Genomic DNA, 27,185 nt, shown 5'->3' on the forward strand with positions numbered 1-27,185 from the left:
CGGCCAGTCCCTCCCCCAGCCGTGGGGTGGTGAAGGGGGGGGGGCGGCGGGCTTGGCTCGGTGAGGCCCGTGCATTCCAGAGAGCCAAGCGAGCTAGAGCAACAAAGGAGCCGGGTAGTTGGCGGGGAGAAGTCGGGGGGCTGAGGCGCGGTAACGCAAAGGGGGCGTCTGGGAGGCGGGCCGGCGCGGAGGCGGAGCTGGGGAACCCAGTCCCGCACCCCTGGCCCGCGCCTGGCCTCCATCGCGGGGCCAGGAGGTGGTTTTAGTGGTGGGAGAAGGAATGGGGCTGGAGATTGGGGGCCCAGGGGGGTCCCGGGGGTGAAGATAACTTGGATTGCCAGGAAGGGGTAGAGAGTTGTGCATCCCGGCCCGGGCCTCCGCCGCCCAACATGGGCCCCGGGTTCCAAAGTTTGCGAAGTTGGGCGCCGAGGGCCCGAGGCGCGCGGGGCGTCCGGGGGGACCCGGCACCGGACTCTCGGGGCGCACAGGTCGCCTGAGCCGCGTCTACGGTCCCCAGGGTGGCGCGTGTGGCCGGGGGAGTGGGCTCCGGAGAGCGGGCGGGGGCGCCGGGGCTTCTGCTGAGTTGGCGGGTTTGGCCATGGCCGCTGCCCGCCTCGCACAGGGGCCGGAGCTCCTGCTCCTGGGGCTGCTGCTGCTGCTAGGGGGCCCGGGTCGGGGGGCGGCCTTGAGCGGGAACGCGACCCGGCCGGGGCTCTGGAGCGCGGGCGGGAGCGCGAGAAGGAGCGCGGCCGTGACCGGCCCTCCGCCGCTGCTGAGCCACTGCGGCCGGGCCGCCCCCTGCGAGCCGCTGCGCTACAACGTGTGCCTGGGCTCGGCGCTGCCCTACGGGGCCACCTCCACGCTGCTGGCCGGGGACTCGGACTCCCAGGAGGAGGCGCACGGCAAGCTCGTGCTCTGGTCGGGTAAGCGCGGGGGAGCCGGAGCCCGGGTCGGGGGGCCGTGGCGGTGGGTTGCGGGGACTCTCCGAAAGAATAGGCTCGGGCCTGAGCTTGTGAGAGGGTGGGAGCAGCAACCGGGAGAGTTGGAGGAACAGAGTCAGAAACTTGGGAGGCAGGCTTGAGACCCTCGGGTGATGAAGAGGGAGGGCGAGGAAGTTGAGGGAGTGGGTCACAAAGGGCCTGAGCAGGGTAGGAAGCAAAGGATGAGGGGGAATGAGGGCTCTGAGCCACAGGAAAGGACTTTTTTTTTTTTTAATTTAAGAAGAGATGCTCCACGTAGGTACCACTCTGGAAGCGGGGTCCTCGGGAATGCAAGGTGTTTAGACCTTGGAGCAGAGACCAGGAAATCGAATTGGAGAGGGAAAAGGGAAAGATGGGGGGTAGAAGATTTTGGCATTGAGAGAAGATGGGGAGAAAGAATTGAGTGAAATTTGTGAAAGGTAAGAAACCCCTGGTAATGAGTAATTAAAAGGTAATCAGAAAGTTCCAGAAATCTTGTTCCTCTGGAGCCAGAAGTCCAGAGGATTGTGGTCTTGTCTTGCTTTTGACAGGAGATTTCAGTTTCCTCATCTGAAAAATGGGGACTCCGTTCCCTGTCCGAAGTTGTGAAGGAATGAGACTCTTCTAACCATCATTTGTGTGTTCTTGGGAAATTTGGGTTCTCAGACTGGTCTGCGTTGAGGAAGGACATTTAAGTCTGGGGTGTCCGAGCCCTTGGATACTTACATGGTGGCCTGAAGTCCCAGAACCCTCTCCTCATGCTGGGATTATGACCTGATCTGAAAAACTGCAGACTAAACCCAAGCAGGTCCTTCTTTAGCAGTGTGGTGTGGATTAGCTCCCCACTTGTCACTCTTCTGGGCTGGGGACCTAAAGATAAGGGAAGGGAACTTGCCTTGCCACACCTTGCTTGTAGCTAGTGTGGTTCCAAAATTGTCCTTGAAGAAACAGAAACTAAAATTGAAAGCCAGGAGCAGACCTGGGAACCTCCTTCTTTTGATAGGTCTTGGATGTCCCACATGTCCGTTCTGCCCCAGAATCTTGATAGAGAAGTGTTTGTAGGCTGCCTGTCATTGTCACATTGACCGCTGGAGTTCTGAGTCTTTGCCGGATGTTGAACAAAGCCATGTCATTCCTGGCTTGGTACAGATGTCAGAGGAAGAACTTGGAGGATGGTACCCATGGTGGAGCCACATCCTTTATGGGTATTGGGTTCTAAAGTCAACATGTAGGCAGAAACCATGTGTAATCAACAGTAGCTTTGAAAAATTCACAAACGGCCACAACGTAAGGTCTCTGTAACTTTGTGTTCATATCCTCTTTTATGGTAATATGTTTGTATGCATGTGCAACATATAGTAATGCACAGTATATAAGAAGGGGCATACATAGAAAATATAATTTTAGTTTTTAAAATTACAAAAATGCAGAAGTGATAAAATTTAAAAAACACACACAAAAGAAAGGTATCAATAAGGTTTCTTTAAGTTTGCTAAGTCGCTTCACTCATGTCCGACTCTTTGTGACCCCATGGACTATAGCCTGCCAGTCTCCTCTGTCCATGGAATTCTCCAGGCAAGAATACTGGAGTGGGTTGCCATTTCCTTCTCCATCTTTGAGTTTAGAAGCCAGTTGTATGGAAACTCTAAATGTCTCCGAACTAGAATCTCACCCAGTTCTGAGCTGCTCACACTATGAAAGGATATGTTCCTCCCATCTCTCTCTCTTATTTATTTTACAGGGACTCATGGTTGAATTCCCCTAACTTAAATGCATGTGCGATGCTGCCCTTCTGTAGTTATCATCAAATCAAGGAGGAAGGGTATGAACCTCTCTCCAGCCCAAGCTCCTGAAAGCAGTTGTTGGGCAGAAGTGGTTTTGGCAAAAAAGTTTAGGAGTTAGAACCATCTGCTGACTGCATAGGTTTGAACCTCACTAGCTGTGGCTCTGGTGTGGCACAGTCCTGCAGGGGTTCCGGCACTGAGCCCTAGTCCTTAGTTTTCTCTGAGCTCTTCTCTGCTGTCACCCTTCATCCCTCAGCTCAATCCCATTCCCATATGCTTTCTGGATGTTCCTTTTCTTTCTTTTTTTTTTTTCAGATTTTTTTGATGTGGATCATTTGTAAAGGCTTTATTGAATATGTTACAATATTGTTTCTGTTTCTGTTTTGGTTTTTTGGTTGCAAGGCATGTGGGATCTTAGCTCCCTGACCAGGGATTGAACATACACCCCTTGCATTGGAAGGTGAAGTTTTAACCACTGGACTGCCAGGGAAGTCCCTGGATGTTCCTTTTCTATGTCTAGTCTTTCTGCTAGATGTTTTATGTGAAGTAGAACCAGAAGTAGGTATAGGTGTGAGCTGGGTCAGTAAGTGGGTAGAGTGAACCAGAGCCAAAAGTGAGAATCACAGACAAGCCTTCAGCTAAGCATTCTGGCTAGTGATTTGTCCTGTCCTGAGCTAGTAGACTTGATTTGGCTTAAGACGTAGTCAGTGTCATCTGGCTCTTGGAGGTGTTTTTGTAGGTGGAAATGATTTAGGGTGTCTGTAAACCTGAAAGTAGAGACTTGTTCTTTCCTTTTTTTTTTTTTTTTAATCTCAGAGTTCTGAGTACATAGCTGTCCACTCATTCATTCAGTTAGGTGTTTGGGTGCTGGCTACAAGTCATCCTGGATCAGTTTCTGGGGCAGATAAAGATGGAGAATACAGACAGGATCCCTGCTGTCAAGGGAAGACAGACAATTAAACCAGGCTTTAGCAACACCTCTACGAGGTATTGTGACCTAGTAGGATGCAGTCCATGGGGTCACTAAGAGTTGGACATGACTGAGCGACTTCACTTTCACTTTTCCTTTCATGCATTGAAGAAGGAAATGGCAACCCACTCCAGTGTTCTTGCCTAGAGAATCCCAGGGATGGGGGAGCCTGGTGGGCTGCCGTCTATGGGGTTGCACAGAGTCGGACACGACTGAAGCGACTTAGCAGCAGCAGCAGCAGGATGCTGAAGGAACACAGAAGACTTTGGGGAACAAGGAAAGACCCCCAGAGAAAATGACATTTAACCCACAATCTGAGAAATAAGTAGGAGTTTCTGGGGCCAAGGAGGATTTGGGTGGGAAGGGATAGGAAGAGGATATAGATGCACAAAGGTGTAGAGGCGAGAGGGCTTGATACTTGTAAGGAAGTATGAGAATTTCAGTAGAACTGAATCAAGGCATATGATGGATAGGATTCTGAGAGATAAGACCTAGAGAATTAGAAAATAAAGGGATTCCTATCCCATATTGGAAAGTTTGGATGTTTGCGAAAATAAGAAGGGGGCACTGAAGGCTTTTAATGAAGAGAGATGGAATCATATTTGCATTTCAGACCGATCTCCTTGAGTATTATGTGAAGGAGCCATGGGAGGAGGGGAAGCCTGAAGCCGGTTTGCTTGTTGAAGGGATGGTTGAAGTAGAGATGATGGTGGTCAGTACTGGGGTGACAGCCTGGAGGAAGTGGACAGATCCTGGGATTTCAGAAGTAGAACCAATGGGACTTGCTGATGAGTGAGCAGGAGGACCCAAGTTTCAGGCTTGGATGGAAGGTGGTATCATTCCCTCTCACTAAGCTGGAGAATGCTAGAGGAGGAGGAGGTTTAGGAAGAAAGTACAAGTTCGTTTTGGTCATATGAATTAGAGGGGCTCGTTGGACATCTGTGTGGAAAGTGAAAGTCGCTCAGTCGTGTCTGACTCTTTGCGACCCCATGGACTATACAGTCCATGGAATTCTCCAGGCCAGAATACTGGAGTGGGTAGCTGTTCCCTCCTCCAAGGGATCTTCCAAACCCAAGGATCGAACCCAGGTCCGCCCCATTGCAGGCGGATTGTTTACCAGCTGAGTCACCAGGGAAGCCATCTGTGTGGAGAGTCCCAGCAAACCTAGAATTGTTGATGTTGTTTTTCTGTCGCTCAGTTTTGTCTGACTCTTTGCGACCCCTTGAACTGCAGCACGCCAGGCTTCCCTGTCCTTCACCATCTCCCGGAGTTTGTTCAGAATCGTGTCCATTGAGTTGATGATGCTATCCAATCATCTCATCCTCTGTCACCCCCTTCTCCTCCTGCCCCCAATCTTTCCCAGCATCAGGATCTTTTCTAATGAGTCGGCTCTTTGCATCAGGTGGCCAAAGTATGGGAGCTTCAGCTTCAGCGTCTGTCCTTCTGATGAATATTCAGGACTGATTTCCTTTAGGATTGACTGGTTTGATCTCCTTGAAGTCCAAGGGACTCTCAAGAGTCTTCTCCAGCACCACAGTTCAAAAGCATCAATTCTTTGGTGCTCAGCCAAACCTAGAATAGGAGTTGCTGAAGAGAGGTAGCCACTATGAGCTTCCTCAGCCTAGACTGCTGAGCCTTTGGAAGTGAGGAATATCTCACGTTGGGCCAATTTGTAGGTTTATATAGAACTCAGGTCTGTCTCTCCTATATCTTTCAACTCTCTGAATTTGGGCTTCTTGAGGCACTCAGCATCTTACCCCAGGATAGTTTGAAATGTCTCCTCGCAGGCATTCCTAGCTGACCAGACAAACATACTTATCCAGGCCATAGCCCACCTTTGGCCAGACCTGGTTGGTTTGGTAAATGGGACAAGAAAGCAGAGAGACCTGCTGCTGGCAGGGGAAATACGTCCCTGAGAACCAGCACGTAGCCTCTTTGACCACTGCTGTGCTCTGTGTGTGCAGGGGTGTGCAGCCCTGTCCCCCAGCTGGGGGCAGCTGGTAGGAAGGAGCTGGAGAAGCTGGGAGGAATTTCTCGTTTGCTACTCAGACATCTAGCTGAGAGATTGAGAGGAGGTCTGTTATATGCAAAGGCAGACCAGAAAGAATTTCCTTAGAGCCGTTCCCAAACCTGGCTGATGATCAGAATCATTTTTAAAATATATATTTTTGGAAAGTATAAAAATACGGAGAAACACCTACTGGCTCAAGTTTTCATTTTTGCTTCAGATTCTTACCTTTTGAGTTGTGAAATGTAGCCTGTATACAGAAGGTGCATATGACACAGAGGTACTAAATAATAAATAAATATAAAGTGACACCTGAGTCAAGTGATGGTGGGCCACCCGGGAGCTCCCTCTGTCTTTTCCAATCACATCTCCTTCCCTCCTCTTCTAGAAGTAACCACTACCCTGATGTTTTTGATGATCATTCCCTCTTTCCTCCATAGTTTTACCATCTAGTTTTGGAATCCCTGAATGGTGTATTTCAGTTTTGCATGTTTTTTACCTCTAAACAGATGGGAACTGAGCTGTGTGTATTCTTTTATGTTTTATTTCTTTTGCTCTACATTATGTTGTAAAATTCATCCATGTTGTTGTAGCTTATTTTTTATTGCCGACTAGTACTCCATTGTACCAATATACCACAATTTATCTATTTTATTGTTCTTTTTTGTTTTTGTTTTTGGCTGTCCTGGATCTTTGTTACTGTTCGAGGGCTTTCTCTAGTTGCGGGAGTACTCTTTGTTGCGATGCACAGGCTTCTCTTGTTGCATTGCATGTGCTCTAGGGCGTACGAGCTTCAGTAGTTGCATCACCTGGGCTCAGTAGTTGTGGTGCACAGGCTTAGTTGCTCCTTGGCATGTGGGGTCCTCACAGACCAGGGATCAAGTCCATGTCCCCTCATTGGCAGGTGGATTGTTAACCACTGGACCACCAGGAAAGTCTCCTTTTGGTTGTTCTTAAACATTTAAGTTATCTCTGTTTTTGGCTACTATGAATAACATTGCTGTGAATATTCTTTTCTATATATCCTGGTGCCCCTGGGTCAAATTTCCCTAGGTACATACTGAGAGAAATGGAATCACTAGGTAAGAGGGCATGCATATCAGCTTTGCTAGATAATGCCAGTTTTTCAAAATGATTGTATCAACTTCTACACTCACTATTCCTGTAGAAGAGTCACCATAACTCCATGTTATTTCTGATGCTTGGTACTGTCAGTGTTTTAAATTTTTGCCAATCTAGAAGACCTGACTAGACATTTCTCCAAAGAGGACATACAGATGGCTCATGAAAAGATGTTCAACACTGTTGGTTATTAGAGAAATGCAAATCAAAACTACAATGAGATATTACTTCATACTGGTCAGAATGGCTATCATCAAAAAATCCACAAACAAATGCTGGATGAAGAGAAAGGAACCCTTCTACACTGTTGGTGTAAATGTAAATTGGTACAGCCACTATGGAGAACAGTATGGTGGTCCCTTAAAAAACTAAAAGTAGAGCTACCATATGACCCTGCAATCCCACTCTTGGGCATATATCTGGAGAAAAACATGATCCGAAAGGATATATGCACTCCAGTGTTCATTGCTGCACTGTTTACAATAGCCAAGACATGGAAGCAACCTAAATGTCCATCAACAGAGGAACTGATGAAGAAGATATGGTACTTATATACCATGGAATATTATTTAGCCATTAAAAGGAAAATTGATATTGATGAACCTATTTGCAGGGAAGGACTGGAGATGCAGGTGTAGAGAATGGACTTGTGGACGCAATGAGGGAGGGAGAGAGTAGGATGAATGGAGAAAGTAGCATCACCATATATACACTATCAGCTGTAAGCTGGTGATAAATTGCTGTGTAGCATAGGGAGCCCAGTCTGGCACTCTGTGATGACCTGGAGGATTGGGATGGGGGAGGGGAGGGAGGCTTGAGAGGGAAGGGATGTAAGTATAATTATGGCTGATTTGCATTGTTGTATGGCAGAAACCAACACAATGCTGCAAATTTTTTTAAATTTAAATAAACAATTATCACACACAAAAAAGAATGAAATAATGTCATTTTCAGTAACGTGGATGGACCTAGACAGTGTCATACTGAGTGAAGTAAGTCGGACAGAGAAGAAACATCGCATGACATCCCTTATACGTGGAATCTAAAAAGAAATTTTACAAATGAACTTACAAAACAGAAAGAGACACAGATTTAGGAAACAAACTTATGGTTGCCGAGGAGAAGGGATAGTTAGGGAGTTTGGGAAGGTCATGTACACACTGCTGTTTTCAAAGTGGATAACCCACGAGGACCTACAGTATAGCACATGGAACTCTGCTCAGTGTTATGTGCCAGCCTGGATAGGAGGGAGGTTTGGAGAATGGATACATGTGTATGTATGGCTGAGTCCCTTCTGCTGTTCACCTGAAGCTACTACAACATTGCTCGTTGGCTATACCCCAAGACAAAATAAAAAGTTTAAAGTTTGAAAGAAATTTTTTTTTTCCAGTCTAGTGGCTGTGTGGTTGTATGTATTTGTGCTTTTAATTTGCATTTCCCTGATTGCTAGTGAGGTTAAGCACCATTTCAGATGTGTGTTCACTGGCCACTTAGATTTCTTCTTTTGTGAAGCCTCTGTTCAGATCTTTGGCCCATTTTTCTGTCAGACTATCTGTCACATTTGTAAGATTTGTAGTTCTTTATATATGCTATATATGAGTCCTTTATTGATTGTCAGTATTGAAAATACTTTCTATTCTGCAGCTTGCCTTTTCATTCTCTCAGTGTCTTCTGTTGGACAGAAGTTCTGTAGTAGTCATTTATCAAACTTTTTATGATTAGTGCTTATTGTGTCTTACTCTTAAGTCCTTTCAGTACCACAAAGTAAAGAATTCATTCTGTTACCTTCTTTCCTTTCATTTTAGGTATATAATTCACCTGGAGTTGATTTTTTTTTCTAAATACTTTATTTTATATATTTATTGGACATGTAGCATGTGGGATCTTAGTTCCCCAACCAGGGATTGAACCCATGCTCCCTCCATTGGGAGCTTAGAGTCTCAACCACTGGACCACCAGGGAAGTCCCTGGAGTTGATTTTTTTAGAACTCCAGTATCATATATATTGTCTCAACATCATTTATTTAAAAAAAAATTCTTTTCTGTATTGGCCTGCCATAAATCAAGTGTCCAAATATGTTTTTGTTTCTGGGATCTTTATTCCATTCCATACATCTATTTGTCTATCTCTTATCATACCATCTTAATTATAATATCTTTTTTTTTTTTAACCATGCCTCTGGGCATGCAGGATCTCAGTTCCTCAACCAGAGATCAAACCCATGTCCCCTGATTTGGGAACTTGGAGTCTTAACCACTGGACCACCAAGGAAGTCCCTTTAATTATCATATCTTTATAGCATGGTCCTTTTTTTAAATTTTATTTTTAATTGGAGGATAATTGCTTTACAGTGTTGTGTTGGTTTCTGCTATACAACAACATGAATCAGCCATAAGTATACCTATATCCCTTCCTTCTTGAACCTCCCTTCCACCCCAGCCCCCATCCCACCCCTGTAGGTTGTCACAGAGTACCAGGCTGAGCTCCCTGTGTTGTATAGCAACTTCCCACTAGCTATCTATTTTACGTATGGTAATGTATATGTTTCAATATAGCAGGGTTCTTTACCTTCTTTGAGCTATAAACCTTTTTGGCAGTCTGGTAAAACCTATGGGCCCCTTCTCAGTATAATATTTTTAATTCGTAAAGTAGGACACATAGGATTGAAAAGCATATAGGATTACAAAAGAAATGAATTATATTGAAATATAGTCCTCAAGTGTTGAAAAACAAGTTTGCAATCTAATGTATTGTGTACTTCTTTATTAGTACACTAGATAAGATTTAGTGTGGGTTTAATAAGCATTGTAATGTCAAGGTAGAGATGAGCAGTAACAATATTTTGAGATGTTTCCAACAAAAGTATCTGATTTCCATTTGTGACAAAGCCACAGGTACTGCTAACATTTCTGTGGTTTGTTGCTCACATTCATAATTGGGAAAGACTAAATTTCAGTTAGATACAATTTTTTCCCATCCAGGTTCATGGACCCCTAAATTCTCTTTGTGACCTCCAGGCTAAGAACCTCTGCTTTAGAGCATGGCACTGTTTAATAGACAGTGTGGTCTATTCTTAATCCTTTGTATTTTCATGTAAAAGTATTTGTTGGTGGTTTTGATTGCATTACATTGAGTATATAGATTAATTTGAAAACAATGACATCTTTACAATATTGTGTCTTCTAATCATTTCATTAAGTATTCTATGTAGATCTTTAATTTTCTCAGTATTTTTTGCAGTTTTGTGCAAAAAGTTCTAAATACCATTTGTTAGATTTATTCCTAGGTACTTGACATTTTAATGCTGTTATAAATTGTGCTTTTACATTTCATTTTGTTTGTTGCTGATGCATAGAAATACAATTGATTTTAAATCCAGTAAACTAAATTTATATACATACAAAGTCATCTCATTTGTGAATAATGAGTTTTGTTTCTCCTTTTTCAAGCTATATGTCCTATATTCTTTATTGCCTTACTGCACTACTTAAGACCTCCAGTACATGGTTAAATAGAAGCGATAATAGTAGCAGCAGTCTTCATCCTTGACTTTTTCTTCATTCTAAAGAGAAAGCTTTTATACCTTTCACCATTAAAGGTGATATTTGGTATAAGAATCTTGTAGTTATATTTTGTCAGATTAAGGAAATTTTCTTCTATTCCTAATTTGCCGATTATTATTTTTATCATGGATGGATGTTGAACTTTATCAACCACTTCTTCTGTTGAGATGATCATATGATTTTTTTCTGTCAACGTGATAAATTGCATTGATGAAATTTTCTAATGCTGAACCATCCTTAGCACAATGGTTTTCAACTTGATTGATCATCAGAATCACACAAATTCTTTTTTAAAATTTAAATTGTGGCAAATATTATTTTTAAAGTACATAAATATAGAAAAAGTGAAGAAACTATTACAACACCTATGTTCATATTTTTTCTTTTTGTTTCATATTTTATTAAGGAAATAAAACAAGAGAATTCCCTGGCAGTCCATTGGTTAAGTCTCACAGCCAAAAAAAAGAAATAAAGAAATAAAATAGATAAAATTGATGTCCCCTTTCTTCTTGTTGCCAGTTGCATTTCCTTCTCTTCTCTGGGAAGCTTCCCTCACCCCAGTAATTTGCATATTTTTTAAGCTTAATTACTTTAATAAAATAGGTAGTACAAAATTGAAAAGTAACCAAAGTTAAACCCTTCCATTTCTGCTTCCTGCTCCCCATTTCCCCTCCCACTGGCAGCCGCCAACACTGGTTTGTGTGTCTTTTTGTAGAATCTAACATATGTACAAATGTATATGTGTTCTTATTTTCCCTCGCATAACTAGTAGTGGTTCTCCAGGCTGTCCTCTACTCAACTGCACCCATTTAACAGGACACAGTGGGGGTTGTTTCATTTCATCACAAATAGTTCAAGCCTGGATAGTGTTCTATTATACTGATGTATGACATTTTATTTAGTAGGTCTCCTATTGATGGATATATATTAAGGATGTTTCTACTCTTTTGCTATTACAAACAATATTACAATAAGTAATCTTATATATGATTTTTGTGAACATATAAAGTGGGATTGTGAGTATATTTGATAGCTAGTATCAGATAGTCTTCACAAGTGTTTCATAATTTTTATTCCTACTAAAAATGTACAAAACTGCCAGTTTCCCCTACACTCTTGCCAATATAGCATTTTCAAATGTTTTGATCTTTATCCTTCTAAAGATTAAAAAAATATGGTTCTATTTCACATTTACTGAGACTGAGCATCTCTTTATGTTTTTAAAGGCCATTTGTATTTTCTCTGTGTGATCTGTCGTTTATCTTTTGCCCATTTTTCTATAGGATTATGAATTTCTTATTGATTTAGAAGAGCTTTATGCACATAAGGAAAGTAATTCTTTCTTTACCTGTGATGTTTATTGGAAATATATTTTCTCAGTGTGTTGCTTTTCTTATGATCTTGTTTTTCACCCTACTGAATTTATCTATTTTTCTGCATTGGCAAGCAGGTTCATTGTTTACCACCACCATCACCTGGGAAGCCACTATCTATTTTTCTGAAGTCTTTTCTTCAAATATTTTATTTCAAAATTTTTAGTTTTCTGTCATACTTCAAAAGGCCTTCTCCACTCCAGGATTTTCAAAAAACATTTTCCACTTTTTCTTCTAGTAGTCTAATTTTTAAAAAATAATGTAGCTATTTTGATTCATCTGGAGTTTATTTTTTATGTAAGAAATGGGGTAAGGATCCAACTTATTTTTTTCCCAAGCTGCTTCATCAATTGTCGTTCTTTTCTTTAAAGCAATTTCATTTTTCTTTTTTTTTTGCTTTTCTTCAGTGAGTTTTTATTTTTAAAATTAATTTTTATTTTATATTTAAAATTAATCTTATTACATTTTATTGTTTTATTATTTAAAATTAATTTACAATGCTGTGTTAGTTTCTGCTGTATAGCAAGGTGCATCATTTTACATATACATATATCCACTCTTTTTCAGACTCTATTCCCTATAGATCATTACAGTGTATTGAATAGAGTGCCCTGTGCTATGCAGTAGGTTTGTTTTTTCTTTTTCTCTTTTTTTCTGGCTGCACTGCACTGCATGGGGGATCTTAGTTCCCTGCTTCTGCTGCTGCTGCGTCACTTCAGTCGTGTCTGACCCTGACGGGGGATCAAATCCGAGTCCGATGCATTGAAGTTTGGGGTCTTAACCAGTGGACTGCCAGGGAAGTCCCCTCAATTATCTTTCAAGATTTATTTAATAATCTATCTTTTCCTTGAGGATTTTATTTTTAAAGTACAAAACAATATTTAAAATGAGAAAAAAGAAAAACAAATTGCATACTTTAAAAAGCTGATAATTGGGACCTCCCTGGTGATCCAGTGGCTAAGACTCTGAACTCCCAATGCAGGGGGCCTGGGTCTGACCCCTGGTCAGGAAACTAGATTCCACATGCTGCAACTAAGATCCCAGTGCAGCCAAATATATAAACAAATTATATATATATATATATATATATATATTTAAAGCTGATAATTACCACAAATATCACAAAATCCAGAAAAATAACAGGATATTGTATGTACGTGTGTACATGTGTTCTATTAATAGTTATTTATTGTTATATTACAAAGCATTCCAAAACCTGGTGGCTTAACACAAGAACCATTCCTTTTGCTCATGAGTCTACAATCTGGGCAGCACTCAGCAGGGATGGCTTGCTTCTGTTCCCAGGTGTCTGTAGCCTTCACTGGGATAACTGGAAAAGTTGGGAACTTGAAAAACCCAGCATCTCTTTCTCTTTCAAGGAGAAGGGGACAACAGAGGATGAGATGTTTGGATGGCATCACCAACGCGATGGACATGAGTTTGAGTAGGCTCTGGGAGTTGGTAATGGACAGGGAAGCCTAGTGTGCTGCAGTCCATGGGGTCACAGAGAGTCGGACATGACTGAGCAACTGAACTGAACTTTCCCTTTCTTCTTTTGGCCCCAGGGTCTGTCTGTGCAGTCTCTCCACCAGGCCTCTTCAGCAGGACAGCCTCGCGATAGTTAATCTGATTACATGGCATCTGGGCTCCAAGAACAAGGGTTCTAAGAGACCCAGGCAAAAACTGAATGGCTTATTATGATCTAGGCTTGAGAGTCTGAGAACATCACTGCCACTGTGTTTTATTGGTAGAGCAAGTCACTTAAGACCAGCCCATGTTCCACAGTATCTTTATTAAACGTCTATCTGTTGCTCCTCTAAAATACATTTTACTCTAGGGAGCTCCTCCCTATTTAAAATGTATTGTTTAATAAACATCCAGTAAAATTCACTTTCTTTGTTGCCACAGTTCTATGAGTTTAGACAAAGGCATAGCATTCTGGATGCAGCCACTGCATTCGAGATGGAAAACAGCCCCATTACCCCCAAATGTTCCCTCATGATGTCCCTTGGTAGGCAAAGTCCTCTCCTACTCCATCCCCTGGCAACCACTGCTGTGTCCTCCACCCATACCATTGCAGTCAGAATTTCGGAGACTGGGTTCTCCATCTAGAGGGATAAAGGTCCCCCAGGTGATTCTGATTTGAGTCAGGTCTGAGAACTGTTGTTGGGGACATGTCTTCTTTTAAAATATCAGTTCAGTTCAGTTGCTCAGTCATGTCTGACTCTATAGCCCCATGGATTGCAGCACACCAGGCTTCTAGGGAGCAAGCATCTTAATTTCATGGCTGCAGTCACTTTCATCACTGCAGTCATCTGCAGTGATTTTGGAGCCCAAGAAAATAAAGTCTGTCACTTAAAAAAAAAAGAAAAAAAAAATATATATGTATATATAATTTTGCTGTGTTGGGTCTTAGTTGCTGCATGTGAGATCTTTAGTTGCAGCATGCTGCACCTTTTAGTTGCAGCATGTGGGATCTATTCCCCTGATCAGGGATCAAACCTGGCCCCCTGCATTAGGAGTGCAGAGTCTTAGCCACTGGACCACCAGGGAAGTCCCCCAAGCACATTGCCTATTAAGCAACAGGAATTTGCTTTGCACCCTTAGAATAGGCTTTGCTAGTGAGAGAGGTGAGTGGTCAGAGGCCTCAGATAAGTAACAGTAACAGCTAATATCTCTTGAGTGCTTAGTATATGACAGGTACTGTGCGATGTACATTTGGCACATTATCTCACTCTGCACCACAGTTCCACTAAATCTATTATCCCCATTTCACAGATGAGGAAATTAAGGCTCAAGATTAAGTAATTTGCCCAAGATCACACAGCCAGGAAATGGTAGAGCCACAGTTTGGACTCAGGCAGGCCAAATTGCGAGGTCCAGGCTCTTAGCCTTCCCTCCCCAAAAGAGAAGTTACCTGCCCCCACCAGCTCCAACCTGGGGACTTCCCCATGTTGGCCCTCACTTCCTCAGAAGCTTCTCCAATACAACATCTTGTTTGGGAAATAGGTGTTCCTGCAGGAGGGATGATTCAGGAGGAGCAAAGGGATGGAATGCTGAGTGAGCTCAGCCAGCGGGGGAGCAGGGTAGAGGCCTGGGCTGTGGGGGGGCGGGAGGTGCTGGGAGACCTTCACCTGCGTCGTCCATCTTGCTGACAAGACCTTTCCTCCCCCTGCACTGGATACAGCCTCCTCTGTTTCTCTCCATCTGATTTCCTGTTTCCTCTTCTGGCTTTGGAGTACATGGCTCCCTTGACTACCTCTTCCTAAGCTCCTACCTGTTTTCTCTCCCACCTCAGCTTGGTAAGAGGAACAAGGGTCCGGGGGGTCTGGGGAAGGGGAAACACCTCCTGGATCTGGTGCACGGGCCCTGTGGGGGTGGGTCCCACAGCCCTCTTTCCCCATGGACTGTAGAAAGTTTAAGAATGCCCCTGAAAAAGTAAAAGGTAAATTGATTTTGGGTTCTCAGCCAGAGGTGCCAACATTCCCTTAGTGGGTCATTTTGAAATGGGGGCTGCTTTTTAAAAACTTTAATGAACTGCACTATATTAATACATGGAGAAAAGGGCACAGATTGATTTTCACAAGGTAAATATACCCGTGTAACTGGTACCAGATCAAGAAATAGAATATCACCAGTGTCCCAGAAGTCCTCTTCAAGTCTCTTCCAGTCCCAACCCTGGAGTGGGAGGGGTGGGGAGCATTTTTTTGGTTGTCATCAGGACTTGGGGTTTCTGTTGGCATTTAGTGGGCAGGCTCTAGGGATGCCAAATGTCCTGCAGTACATGGGACAGTCCTGCACAAAGAATGGTGCCACCCAAATGCCTGGCTGAGAAACACTGTACCTGACAGTGCTGAGCAGTCATGGCCTGCAGCATGGCCAAGAGAGATGCCTTAGACCCAGGGAACAGGGGTGCAGCTGGGTCTGTGGGTCAGAGTGAGGAGGGGTCTTCACTGCAATGTATCCACACTGTGGCTACACCCCCAGGCCTCCGGAACGCCCCCCGTTGCTGGGCAGTGATCCAGCCCCTACTGTGTGCTGTGTACATGCCTAAATGTGAGAACGACCGGGTGGAGCTGCCCAGCCGTACGCTCTGCCAGGCCACCCGTGGCCCCTGTGCTATCGTGGAGAGGGAGCGGGGCTGGCCTGACTTCCTGCGCTGCACCCCCGACCACTTCCCCGAGGGCTGCCCGGTGAGTGCTCCGTGGGGCCGGGGCTGAGCTGGGAATGGGGACAGGGCCCAGCAGGGGCAGGGAAGCTCAGAGCCTTCTGTGCTAAAAGATCCCAAGTCATGGGCTCAGCAAGCCACAGACCCTAACCAAAACTGGGCCAGTCCATCAGGGATTATCTTATCTAGCTATAAAACATTTTTGAGCACCCACTCTGTTACGCAGTGGGGGGTTACAGGAGTCATGAGTGACAAACCTATTCTCAGAAAGTTTATTGTTTATTTAGGGAATCAAGTCTTGCACATGTAAAATGGCAAGAGACACCAAGACAGGGATGGGATCTAGTTCTGGGGTGAAGGAGAGCACATTAATAATAATAATAGTAATCATTATTTATTACTGTCCAAATACATTTTAAACATCTTACATTTATTTATTCATTTAATCCTTAGATCACACCATGAAGTAAGTACTGCTGTCCTATAGATGAGGAAACTGAGCTACCAGGGAGGTCACATAACTTGCCCTAGGCTATGTGGTCACTGAGCGGCAAGGCTGTGATTCAGATGCTGGAAGGTTGTCTACAGCGCCTGTGCTTTCAGCCTCTCTGCTGTGCTAACCCTGCAACTCTTATTAAACCAAAGGTCACCTCGAGCCTACTGCTTCCTGTCATATTGTCTTCTCTCCTTGCCAGAATGAGGTGCAGAACATCAAGTTCAACAGTTCAGGCCAATGCGAGGCTCCCTTGGTTCGGACCGACAACCCCAAGAGCTGGTATGAGGACGTGGAGGGCTGTGGGATCCAGTGTCAGAACCCGCTCTTCACCGAGGCCGAGCACCAGGACATGCACAGCTACATCGCAGCCTTTGGGGCTGTCACGGGCCTCTGCACACTCTTCACCCTGGTCAGCGAAGGGCAGACCCGGGGTGGAGGGTATGGGGAGAGGTGGGGGCCCGGGGCCCTCAGGTGCCTGTAAAGTAGGGAGGGAGCCGACTATCCATGAGAGGCTGGGCTCTGGGAGTCGAGGGAAGGAGGACTTACAGAGGTCTTCAGGGAAGGGTGGTGATTAGAGGGGTTCCGGGTTCCGATAAGAGTGGCAGAACAGCCCTAACCTCACGGAACGGGCCTCTCTTCTCTCTCCTAGGCCACATTTGTGGCTGACTGGCGGAATTCCAATCGCTACCCCGCCGTCATCCTCTTCTATGTCAATGCGTGTTTCTTCGTGGGCAGCATTGGCTGGCTGGCCCAGTTCATGGATGGGGCCCGCCGGGAGATCGTCTGCCGTGCTGATGGCACCATGAGGCTCGGGGAGCCCACGTAGGTGTTCTGGGTTCCCAGAGGCAAGGGCGAGGGGAAAAGGCTGATGCCTGTTTTCCACAAAAGAGGCAGGTTGCACTGAAAATGGAGATTTCAGCGTGGGATTCAGCTCTGCCTTGTTGCACCCAAGGTCTCCAGCACTAGAGCCTAGACCCTTCACATCTTCTTTATCTTCTTCACTTCTGACCTGAGCCCGGTCTCCAAGCCCTGACTCCTAGAAGAACCCCCAGACCTTAGAAGCCAGGAGTCTGGGGATCACAGGGCCAGAGGGGGGGAGACTTGGTAGACGGAATACAGAATGAGCGCCCCAAGTGACGCCCCACTTGTCTGCGCAGCTCCAACGAGACACTGTCCTGCGTCATCATCTTTGTCATCGTGTACTACGCCCTGATGGCTGGCGTCGTCTGGTTTGTGGTCCTCACCTATGCTTGGCACACCTCCTTCAAAGCCCTGGGGACCACCTACCAGCCTCTCTCGGGCAAGACCTCCTACTTCCACCTGCTCACGTGGTCACTCCCCTTTGTCCTCACTGTGGCAATCCTCGCCGTGGCCCAGGTCTAGTGACTGGTACGGGGTGGGGACCCATGTGGGGTGGACTTGGGTGAGGGAGAAAGTGACCAACTCTGTCCCCCTACTCCTTCCTCCTGCAGGTGGATGGGGACTCTGTGAGCGGCATCTGTTTTGTGGGCTATAAGAACTACCGATACCGCGCTGGCTTCGTGCTGGCCCCCATCGGCCTGGTGCTCATTGTGGGAGGTTACTTCCTCATCCGAGGTGAGTGAGGACTGGGCTGAGCACCTGCTCTGTGTAAGCAGGAACCAGGAGCTGCCAGCTCTGCTGCCTTTGAGGCAGGGCCTCAGCTGGCTCACTGGGGCCTTGGGGTAAACGGGAAGGACAGACACAGCACCACAGACGGACACAGCACCACGACACTTGGTGTGGGGCAGCACCTTTGTTTGGCCAGAAAAATGCTGCCCTTAATCTGGCCTTGTGTGAGGGCTCACAGCTTGCTGAGTGGAGCTTGGGCTGGGTCCCTACCCCTGCTCAGCTCTGACCAGATGCCCTTGTGTGATAAACACCGTGAGTAACCTACCTTGTCCACGTGGGCCTTCCATCGTGCGTGTGCCCTGAATTTATATACACGCTCAGTCTCTGGAGCTTGGTTTATCAGCTCCTTTCTGCCCACAGTGCAAACACACGCAGAGTTTTCACAACACACACAGATTCTCTGTTTCCTCGTTTCTCTGTTTCAATCTGCCGCCTCCACAATGAGCCTCCGTGTCTGAGCTCATTTCTGTTGAGCGTTCTCTGTAAGCTTCAGTTTCTTCCCCCAGCTCCTGTTCAGCCCACCTTGTTTCCCTCTCTTTGGCAGTGGCTGGGCCTCTGGTGTGTGTTTTGTATCTGTGTGCTCCTGTGTGGTAGCCACCAGCCACGTGTGTTGAAACTAGTCCAGGTTGAGACGTGTCATAGCATAAAAGACAAACTGCACTTCAAAGACTCAAGCACACACAGAAGTAAACAGTCTCATTAACAGCTTGTTATTTGGATTACACGTTGAAATGATAATGTCGTAGACAATGATTTATTGTTTTTAAGGTGTATTGAAGTTAATTTCATTTGTGTCCTTTTACTTTTTGAACGTGGCTTCTAGAGAATTTGAGATTATGAGTTGTTGTTCAGTTGCGCAGTCATGTCTGACTCTTTGTGAACCCATGGACTGCAGCATGCCAGGCTTCCCTGTCCTTCACTATCTCTCAAGAGTTTGCTCAGACTCGTGTCCATTGAGTTGATGATGCCATCCAGCCATCTCTGGAAAATTTGACATTATGAGTATGGCTCACATTATATTTCTCTTGGATAGCACTGTCCTGGGGTCTCTTTGGCCTTTTTCTTCATAATAACTTTGACCCACTGCCTTTCTTGGGGAGGCTGGACCAGGAGTGAGGCGTCTTTGGTCTCCACTGTCTGTCTGCCCTGCTCCAGTCTTTCCAGTCCATAGCATGTCTGCCACCAGCTGCACTCCAGTGTCTCCATTTCCTCCAGCTTTAAATCAGCACAAGAGTCATCAGACCTAGGACTCCAGGACCATAGGACCCTCCTAGGATGCCACACACCCATCCCTCCCAGAAGAGTGGTCTGGCCCCCACTAATGTCTGCCATTTCCCTTATGTTCAGGAGTCATGACCCTGTTCTCCATCAAGAGCAACCACCCTGGGCTGCTGAGTGAGAAGGCAGCCAGCAAGATCAATGAGACCATGCTGCGTCTGGGTGAGTGGGTCAGTCCATCACCATGCCCACTGGGGAAGGGTATTGGAGGTTAAAGTTAGCAGTTAGCAGCCAGGGGGCAAGACTAGGCTGTGTGTGTGTGTGTGTGTTGGCAATGATGCTAGTGGTAGCAGCTCAAAAGTGAAGGTACCTTCCTTCTCAGTTGGAAGAATTCAAGTTCATGTCAACACTTGAGGCCTATTTAGAGCCCTTAAGTGCCTCTAATTTCTTATCTTATTTTGGAGAAAACAATTCTTTTGTATGTTTTATTGACATGTACTTGAATCACAATATTAATTTCTACTGTATAGAAAAGTGACTCAGATATATATATCTGAGATATATATATCTATAGATAGATATTTTTCATATTCTTTTCATTATGGTTTATCACAGGATATTGAATATAGTCCCCTATGCTATACAGTCGGAGAAGGCAATGGCACCCCACTCCAGTACTCTTGCCTGGAAAATCCCATGGATGGAAGAGCCTGGTAGGCTACCGTCCACGGGGTCGCTAAGAGTCGGACACGACTGAGCGACTTCACTTTCACTTTTCCCTTTCATGCGCTGGAGAAGGAAATGGCAACCCACTCCAGTATTCTTGCCTGGAGAATCCCAGGGATGGCGGAGCCTGGTAGGCTGCCGTCTATGGGGTCGCACAGAGTCGGACACGACTGAAGCGACTTAGCAGCAGCAGCAGCAGCAGCATGCTATACAGTAGGACCTTGTTTATGTATTTTATATAGAGTAGTTTCTCTCTGCTAATCCCAAATTCCTCATTTATCCCTGCCCCACTTCCCCCACCTTGGTAACCATAAGTTTGTAGAGAAAACAGTTCTTAAACTGAGCCCAGCACGAAGTCACCCCAGAGTCTTTCAGGCCCGTGTGGAGCAAACACCCTCCTCCCCACCGCTGCTCCCACACCTGGGATGGGTGACGCCCTGCCCCACCCCTGACCCTCCACAGGCATTTTTGGCTTCCTGGCCTTTGGCTTTGTGCTCATCACCTTCAGCTGCCACTTCTACGACTTCTTCAACCAGGCTGAGTGGGAGCGCAGCTTCCGGGACTATGTGCTGTGAGTGGGGGACTGGGAGCTGGGGGGCTGCAGTGGTGGGCACTGGAGACCCCTCTCTGCGGTCCAGCAGAGGTCTGTTAGGTTCCAACCTCAGAGGGCGAGAGAAACTGCCCATCTTGCTCTGGGTGCCCACACTGTTCGTTGCTCTGTAATTTGCAGACATGGCCGACAGCCCTGGGGTCCCTGCCCAGCTCCGCCCTTCCCTCGCATCCCCAAGGCTGCTTGGCTGGTGCGTCTGTGACTGTTAAGCCATTGTGTGTTTTGGCTTCTCCCCACCTCTTGCGTTGGCCACAGATCTTGCTCTCTACTTCTCATGGACTCTTTATAGAGCTTATTGCAAATCCCTGCACAGAAATAGTTATCTCTCTACAACAGGTTAACAACCCATTAATGCTTTCTGTGTTTGCCTGTGCTTTTTTGTGTCACATGATGCTAAATCTGCAAGGGTAAGGCATCTCAGCTACTTCAAGAAGTGCAGTCTATATTGATACCAGGAATAGGAGTTAAAGTGCTCATTAAAATCCTGAGTGCTTCTTCCATGGTGGTCCAGTGGCTAAGACTCCATGCTCCCAATGAAGGGGCCTGGCTTTGATCCTTAGTCAGGGAACTAGATCCCACATGCTGCAACTAAGACCCTTCGAGGTCAAATAAATAAATTAATTAAAAAAATCCTGAGTGCTTCAGGCTCCAGCTTCCAGTGTGTGGGAAGACCTAATGCCTGGCTCCCTCCCCCAGAAATTTGATTTCATTGATTGGGGTGTGGCCCAAACATCACGAGTCATTAAAAGCTCCCAGGTGACTCTAATGATCACCTAGGATTGCAAATCATTGATGTGGGCTTCATTCTTTCTAGTGTTGGGATTGATAGTCTGGGCAGCCACCAAGGAGACTCAGAAAGCTTCACCTGTCTACTACCTCTCGCCACAGGTGCCAGGCCAATGTGACCATTGGGCTGCCCACCAAGAAGCCCATCCCCGACTGTGAGATCAAGAACCGCCCCAGCCTCCTGGTGGAGAAGATCAACCTATTTGCCATGTTTGGAACCGGCATTTCCATGAGCACCTGGGTCTGGACCAAGGCCACGCTGCTCATCTGGAGGCGTACCTGGTGCAGGTGGGGTCAGCAGCAGCCCATCCTGACCTGGCTGCCCCATTCTCTCAGCCTCATCATCCTGTAGGCTCGGTCAGGTCTCAAGTCCCAGCGCAGCCTTGAGCAGGTGTGATTTCTAAGGGGCCCGAGCAGCCGAAAGCGGCCTTTCCTGTGGCTCACCACTGCCCCCTGGTGACACCTTGTGTCCTTGCGAGGATGGGCCAAGGGCTGCGCCAGCGTGTCTTCTAAGAGACGAGTGATTCCGAGAGCTGGGCACAGAAGCCCTGCATTCTAGGCTCCCTTTCTGGCAGAGAAGACCTCTACTCTTCAGGGCCCTTGAGGCCCTCTGGAGGCTCCTTTCCTGGAGGGAATGGATTTGCTGGTCTTTTGCAAGATTTGAGGGGAAGCGGTGCTCCTCCATGTCCCTCCCCCACTCTTTCTGCCCTCAGGTTGACAGGGCAGAGTGATGATGAACCCAAACGGATCAAGAAGAGCAAAATGATCGCCAAGGCCTTCTCCAAGCGGCGGGAGCTGCTGCAGAACCCAGGCCAGGAGCTCTCCTTCAGCATGCACACCGTCTCCCACGACGGGCCCGTGGGTGAGCTTCCACTCTGTTCTCCTCTGGAGCCCGTTTCCAGTTCCCTTCCAGTCTGGTGTGGCTTCATGGTCTGTTTGCAAGGCTGTGAGGAATGGCGCTCACATACTCCTTCTTCTCCAACCCCCGCCCCCCCGCCCGCCTCCCCGCACTCTCCCCCACCACTCTATCCCAGGCTACTCTCCCCTCTCTGTTTCTGCCCCTGGGTCTGCTTGCTGGGTTTGGTTCCAAAGGACTCATCTTCCTCACCTTCAACCGTCTTCTCCGGCTGTTCTCCCCGGGCTACCGGAAGTCAGGTTTCAGGCACTGGGTCTCTGGCGTATCATCAGGCCCCCATGGGGATGATGGGTAGAGATCTGGCTGTGCTCACCAGGGTGGGCTTTCTGTGCTAAGTTGAGTGGAAGCCAAGGGCTGGGGGAAGGTGAATGGTATCGAATACGGAAAGAGTAGTCACGGTGAGGGCTTGGGCAGTCATGGTACCTCATCCTTTCCTTCCATCCGCACAGCGGGCTTGGCCTTTGACCTCAATGAGCCCTCAGCCGACGTGTCCTCTGCCTGGGCCCAGCACGTCACCAAGATGGTGGCCCGGAGAGGCGCCATACTGCCCCAGGATGTGTCTGTCACCCCGGTGGCAACGCCAGGTATGGGTTTCCGCTCCTGTAGGAAGGTGGGGGATATTGAGGCTGGAAGAAAGTCCTGGGAGTGGAGTGCCAGGAGCTGCCAGCAGGGAAGAGGGAGGGGAAGGTCTTGGAGAACTACAGCATGGGTCCCCGGCTCCAAGAGCAGGGGCCTGGGGAGAGAAGATGCCACACGCACAGAGCTTAGAGTCCCAGGCTCACGTTCTCTCTCCCATCGTCAGTGCCCCCGGAGGAAAAAGCCAACCTGTGGCTGGTTGAGGCAGAGATCTCCCCGGAGCTGGAGAAGCGCCTGGGCCGGAAGAAGAAGCGGAGGAAGAGGAAGAAGGAGGTGTGCCCGCTGGTGCCACCCCCGGAGCTTCACCTCCCTGCCCTGGGCCCTGCCTCCGCCTCCAGTGCGGTCCCTCGGCTGCCACAGCTACCCCGACAAAAGTGCCTGGTGGCTGCGGGTGCCTGGGGACCTGGGGAGTCCTGCCGACCTGGAGCCTGGACCCTGGTCTCCAACCCCTTCTGCCCAGAGCCCAGTGCCCCAGCCCCTATGGCCTGGGCGCAGGGCCGCCGGCAGGGACTGGGGCCCATTCACTCCCGCACCAACCTGATGGAGGCGGAACTCATGGATGCAGACTCCGACTTCTGAGCCTGGAGAGTAGGACCTGCAACAAGAAGGAGGAACAAATACCGTGCTGGGGCTCTTCTTCCTCCCTGAGTGTGCTTCTCTCCAGGATCTCATCTTCCCAAGCACCTGAGGGCCCAGTGCCTTCCTGGGAGAGTTCAATGTGGACGACTCACAGCACCAGGACTACGGGAAGGAGCCCTGACATCTCCATGGATAGGCCTCACCGGGGCAGGGCTCTGGAGCTTAGGGTCCTTGCTTCTGCCCCACTTGGTTGGCAGCGTCAGTCTCCAGCAGGGTCATGGGTATGCAGAGCTCCTAGTGTGGCGGTAAAGGTGCAGGCAAGGCTGCATGGGCTTGCATGCATACTTGCATAGGCTGTGGTGGCCAGCCCCTGTCTGGCAGAGGAGGGCTGGCTGCCCTTGTGTGTGCCAGTGGGTGCCCTTCCCTGGCACTCTCAGACCAAAAGTGTTCATTGGGTCATTATCCCTTTGTCCACCTGAGGACAGAGCTCCTTTCTCCCCCTTCCGGTTGGTTGTGGGGCTGGGAGTACTTACTCCCGTAGGGGCTGTAACCTCTCTTAAAAGTGTCCAGCTGGCTCCACCACAGGCCAGTAACCCACCCTGGGTGTTGTAGCACCCTCCTCTCCCCTTTCCCATTTCGGTTCAACCAGGCCAGCCTTCACACCAGCCTCTTCCTGTTTCCTGTTTGTTGATTAGGACCCAGGGGTGCAGCATTTTCCACCCTGTCCCCATGCCCTACCCCTTTGCTGCTGGGCTCCATCTCCAGGTGAGAGGTTGGTTCAGCCATAGAGCCTGGCGTGGTGGAGAAGCTGCAAGTGATGGGAAGCCTCTGGGCCTCAGAGAGATGTGTGCTATCTCTTGGGGGATGGATCCTCTGACTGAGGAGCTACCCTTGGGAAGCTGCTGACACTTCAGCCAGGCAGGAATGCTTCCTTCAACTTCTAGTCTGTGGGTGAAGAGGTTCCCACCTCTCATAACCCCCATCCAAGGCCCCAGTGTCAAGAACCAGACAGCAGGAAGCTTTAGCAGCTGGCTGGGTTCCAGATCAGGGGGTAGGGATAAGGCGACAAAATATAAACAGTAAATAAAAGGTTTTTGTATAATCTATTGATGTGCTTCTTTCCGTAGGCCCCGTCTTGACCCACTTACCTGGTCGTGATCTCATTTGTCCTTCACTTCCTCTGCAAGCTATTCTGCAAGGCCAAGAGCTCGGTTCTAATGAGGTCACCACTGACAGATGTCAGGCCGATGTCAGCTTAATGTGCTGGCTGTCCTTCCTGGCCAGTTGGTTCTATATATGGACAAAGGCTCTGGCCACAGCTGCCTCACTGCTTATTGATCATGAGATGAATGAGAAAGGACATGCAGCTTGTCCCTTCAGTGATGACACTTGCAGGAAGTAAGTGTCTCCTGCTGGGGAGTGAAAGTGGGCATGGATCCTCATGGCAATCCCAGGCCCCCTCTGGGAACCTCTTGCCTCTACAAGGGACGTCTGTGGGACCAGGTGCATTCGCATCCATAGCTTCCTCCCCTTGGGCTATCAGAGAAATTCAGGCTTCTCTGAGGGAAGCCTGCTAGTCCCACTTCCTCCAGAAAGATGTCACTAGGAAACTGGAAACTGGACTCAGGATCCTGTGGAAAGGAAGAGGGGGTGGAGGAAATGGGGTGGTACCCACAGACGACTCAGAGGGTATTGTGCAGTATTAAGTGTGCCTGTTTATGGGTGTCGCTCAAGTGATGGGGACACAAGCAATTTGCCAGAGCCAAATTCCAAAGGAAGAGGAAAGGGAACTAACACTGATTATCTACTATGTACTTTACATGTGTGTAAGGATAATGATGATGATGATAACAGTAAGGGCTAATTCTTATTAAATGCTTGCTAGCTCTGAGCACTTCATATCTATTAACCTGTTGACTCTCACAACAGGCCTCAGAGGCACTGTTAACACCCCCAAGACATTTAGGTACAGAAAAGTTCAAAAGTTTGCTGGAGAGAAAGTGATAATGCTGGGATTCCATCCGAGCTGTCTGGCTCCAGGGTCACCTGGCTCTTGGCCTCTGCACTCTGCGTGTTGTGCTTGTGCTTAGTCATGCAGTCACATCTAACTCTTTGCGACCCCACAGACTGGACCAAGCCAGACTCCCTCTGTCCATGGGATTCTCCAGGCAAGAAGATGAGTGGGTTACCATTGCCTTCCTCCAGGGGATCTTCCCGACCCAGGGATCGAACCCAGATCGCAAGCGGATTCTTTACCGCCTGAGCCACCAGGAAAGTCCCTGCACTCTGCTGCCTCTCCTTTAATTCAGAAGGGGCAGAGGAGCTAGTTTTCTGTAGCAACAAACTTCAGAGAAGCAAAATGACTTGCCCACAACCTCATGGCTAGTAACAGACACTGGGCCCAGGGCCTTCCTGACTCTTCAGTCCAGACTCTTTCTGCTCTTAGGTCTGACTTTTGGTTTTTCCTCCTATCCAGGTTGCCCATGCTGTGTTCCCTCTGGCCTCCCACATCCCCTTGTGCTTGCCCACCTTGCTCATTCTTGCCATCACTGTTCTTCTCAACAGTAGTAGAGCTAATTTCTTTCTTCTTTTTTTTTTTAAATTGAAGTATAGTTGATTTACAGTGTTGTGTTAGTCTCAGGTGTACAGCAAAATGATTCAGTTACATATATATTTTTCAGATTCTTTTCCATTATAGATTATTACAAGATATTGAATATTGTTCCCTGTGCTACATAGTAGGTCCTTGTTGTTTATATTTAGTAGTGGATTTTATATATAATCCCAAACTCCTAATTTATCTTTCCCTGCCTTTTCCCTTTGGTGACCATAAATTTGTTTGTCTGTGAGTCTATTTCTGTTTTGTAAGTAAGTTCATTTGTATCATTTTTTTTTTTTTTTGGATTCCACAAGTGATATCATATGGTATTTGTCTTTCTCTGACTTACTTAGTATGATAATCTCTAGGTCTATCCAAGTAGCTGTAAATGGCATTGTTTCATTCTTTTTTGTGGCTGAGTTATATATATATATATATATACCCCATCCTTTTTATCCATTCATCTGTTGATGGACATTTAGGTTGCTTCCATGTCTGGCTACTGTAAATAGACCTGCTATGAACAGTGGGGTGCACGTATCTTTTCAAATTAGAGTTTTCATCGTTTACAGCTATATGCCCAAGAATGGGATTGCTGGATCATATGTTATTTTTAGTTTTTTAAGGAACCTCCATACTGTTTTCCATAGTGACTACGCCACCTCACATTCCCACCAACTGTATAGAAGGGTTCCCTTTTCTTCACATTCTCCAGCATCTATTATTTGTAGACTCTTTTTTGGCCACACCCACGGCTTGCAGGCTCTTAGTTCCCCTATCAGGGATCCAACCTGGGCTCCAGCAGTGAAAACGCCAAGTCCTCACCACTGATCTGCCAGGGAATTCCCTATTTGTAGGGTTTTTGTGTGTGTGTGTGTGTGTGATGACTGGTGTGAGGTGATACTTCATTGTAGTTTTTATTTTCATTTCTCTAATAATTAGCAGTGTCGAGCATCTTGCGTCTGTTGGCCATCTGTATGTCTTCAGTAGTAAAGCTATTTTTAAACCTTATCCATAGCAG

At 47.0% G+C, this 27,185-nt stretch overlaps 1 protein-coding gene and 1 long non-coding RNA gene across 3 annotated transcripts; one reads left to right on the forward strand and one right to left on the reverse strand.

The window, feature by feature from the left end:
- Positions 1 to 24,669, forward strand: SMO (smoothened, frizzled class receptor). Of its 2 annotated transcripts, XM_081531287.1 has the most exons (13): positions 1 to 923; positions 14,968 to 15,082; positions 15,768 to 15,973; positions 16,644 to 16,853; positions 17,094 to 17,266; positions 17,602 to 17,821; positions 17,917 to 18,040; positions 19,442 to 19,534; positions 20,501 to 20,609; positions 21,537 to 21,722; positions 22,148 to 22,296; positions 22,800 to 22,934; positions 23,153 to 24,669. In XM_081531287.1, the coding sequence occupies exons 3-13, from the start codon at positions 15,827 to 15,829 to the stop codon at positions 23,563 to 23,565; spliced, it is 1,959 nt and encodes a 652-aa protein (XP_081387413.1). In that variant the 5' UTR covers positions 1 to 923; positions 14,968 to 15,082; positions 15,768 to 15,826; the 3' UTR covers positions 23,566 to 24,669. The 2 variants fall into 2 exon arrangements, with proteins under 2 accessions (XP_081387413.1, XP_081387412.1); XM_081531286.1 differs by lacking the exon at positions 14,968 to 15,082 and having other exon boundaries at positions 2 to 923.
- Positions 18,786 to 26,132, reverse strand: LOC145522579 (uncharacterized). The gene is made up of 4 exons (XR_014066041.1): positions 23,524 to 26,132; positions 22,543 to 22,950; positions 21,714 to 22,378; positions 18,786 to 19,309 (listed from the first exon to the last, which is right to left on the reverse strand). It is a non-coding gene; the product is annotated as an uncharacterized LOC145522579 (long non-coding RNA).
- Positions 26,133 to 27,185: the final 1,053 nt, after the last annotated feature.

Source organism: Giraffa tippelskirchi, chromosome 10 (assembly GCF_054371585.1).
Source record: "Giraffa tippelskirchi isolate mGirTip1 chromosome 10, T2T-mGirTip1v1.2.pri, whole genome shotgun sequence".
Taxonomy (NCBI): Eukaryota; Metazoa; Chordata; class Mammalia; order Artiodactyla; family Giraffidae; genus Giraffa; species Giraffa tippelskirchi.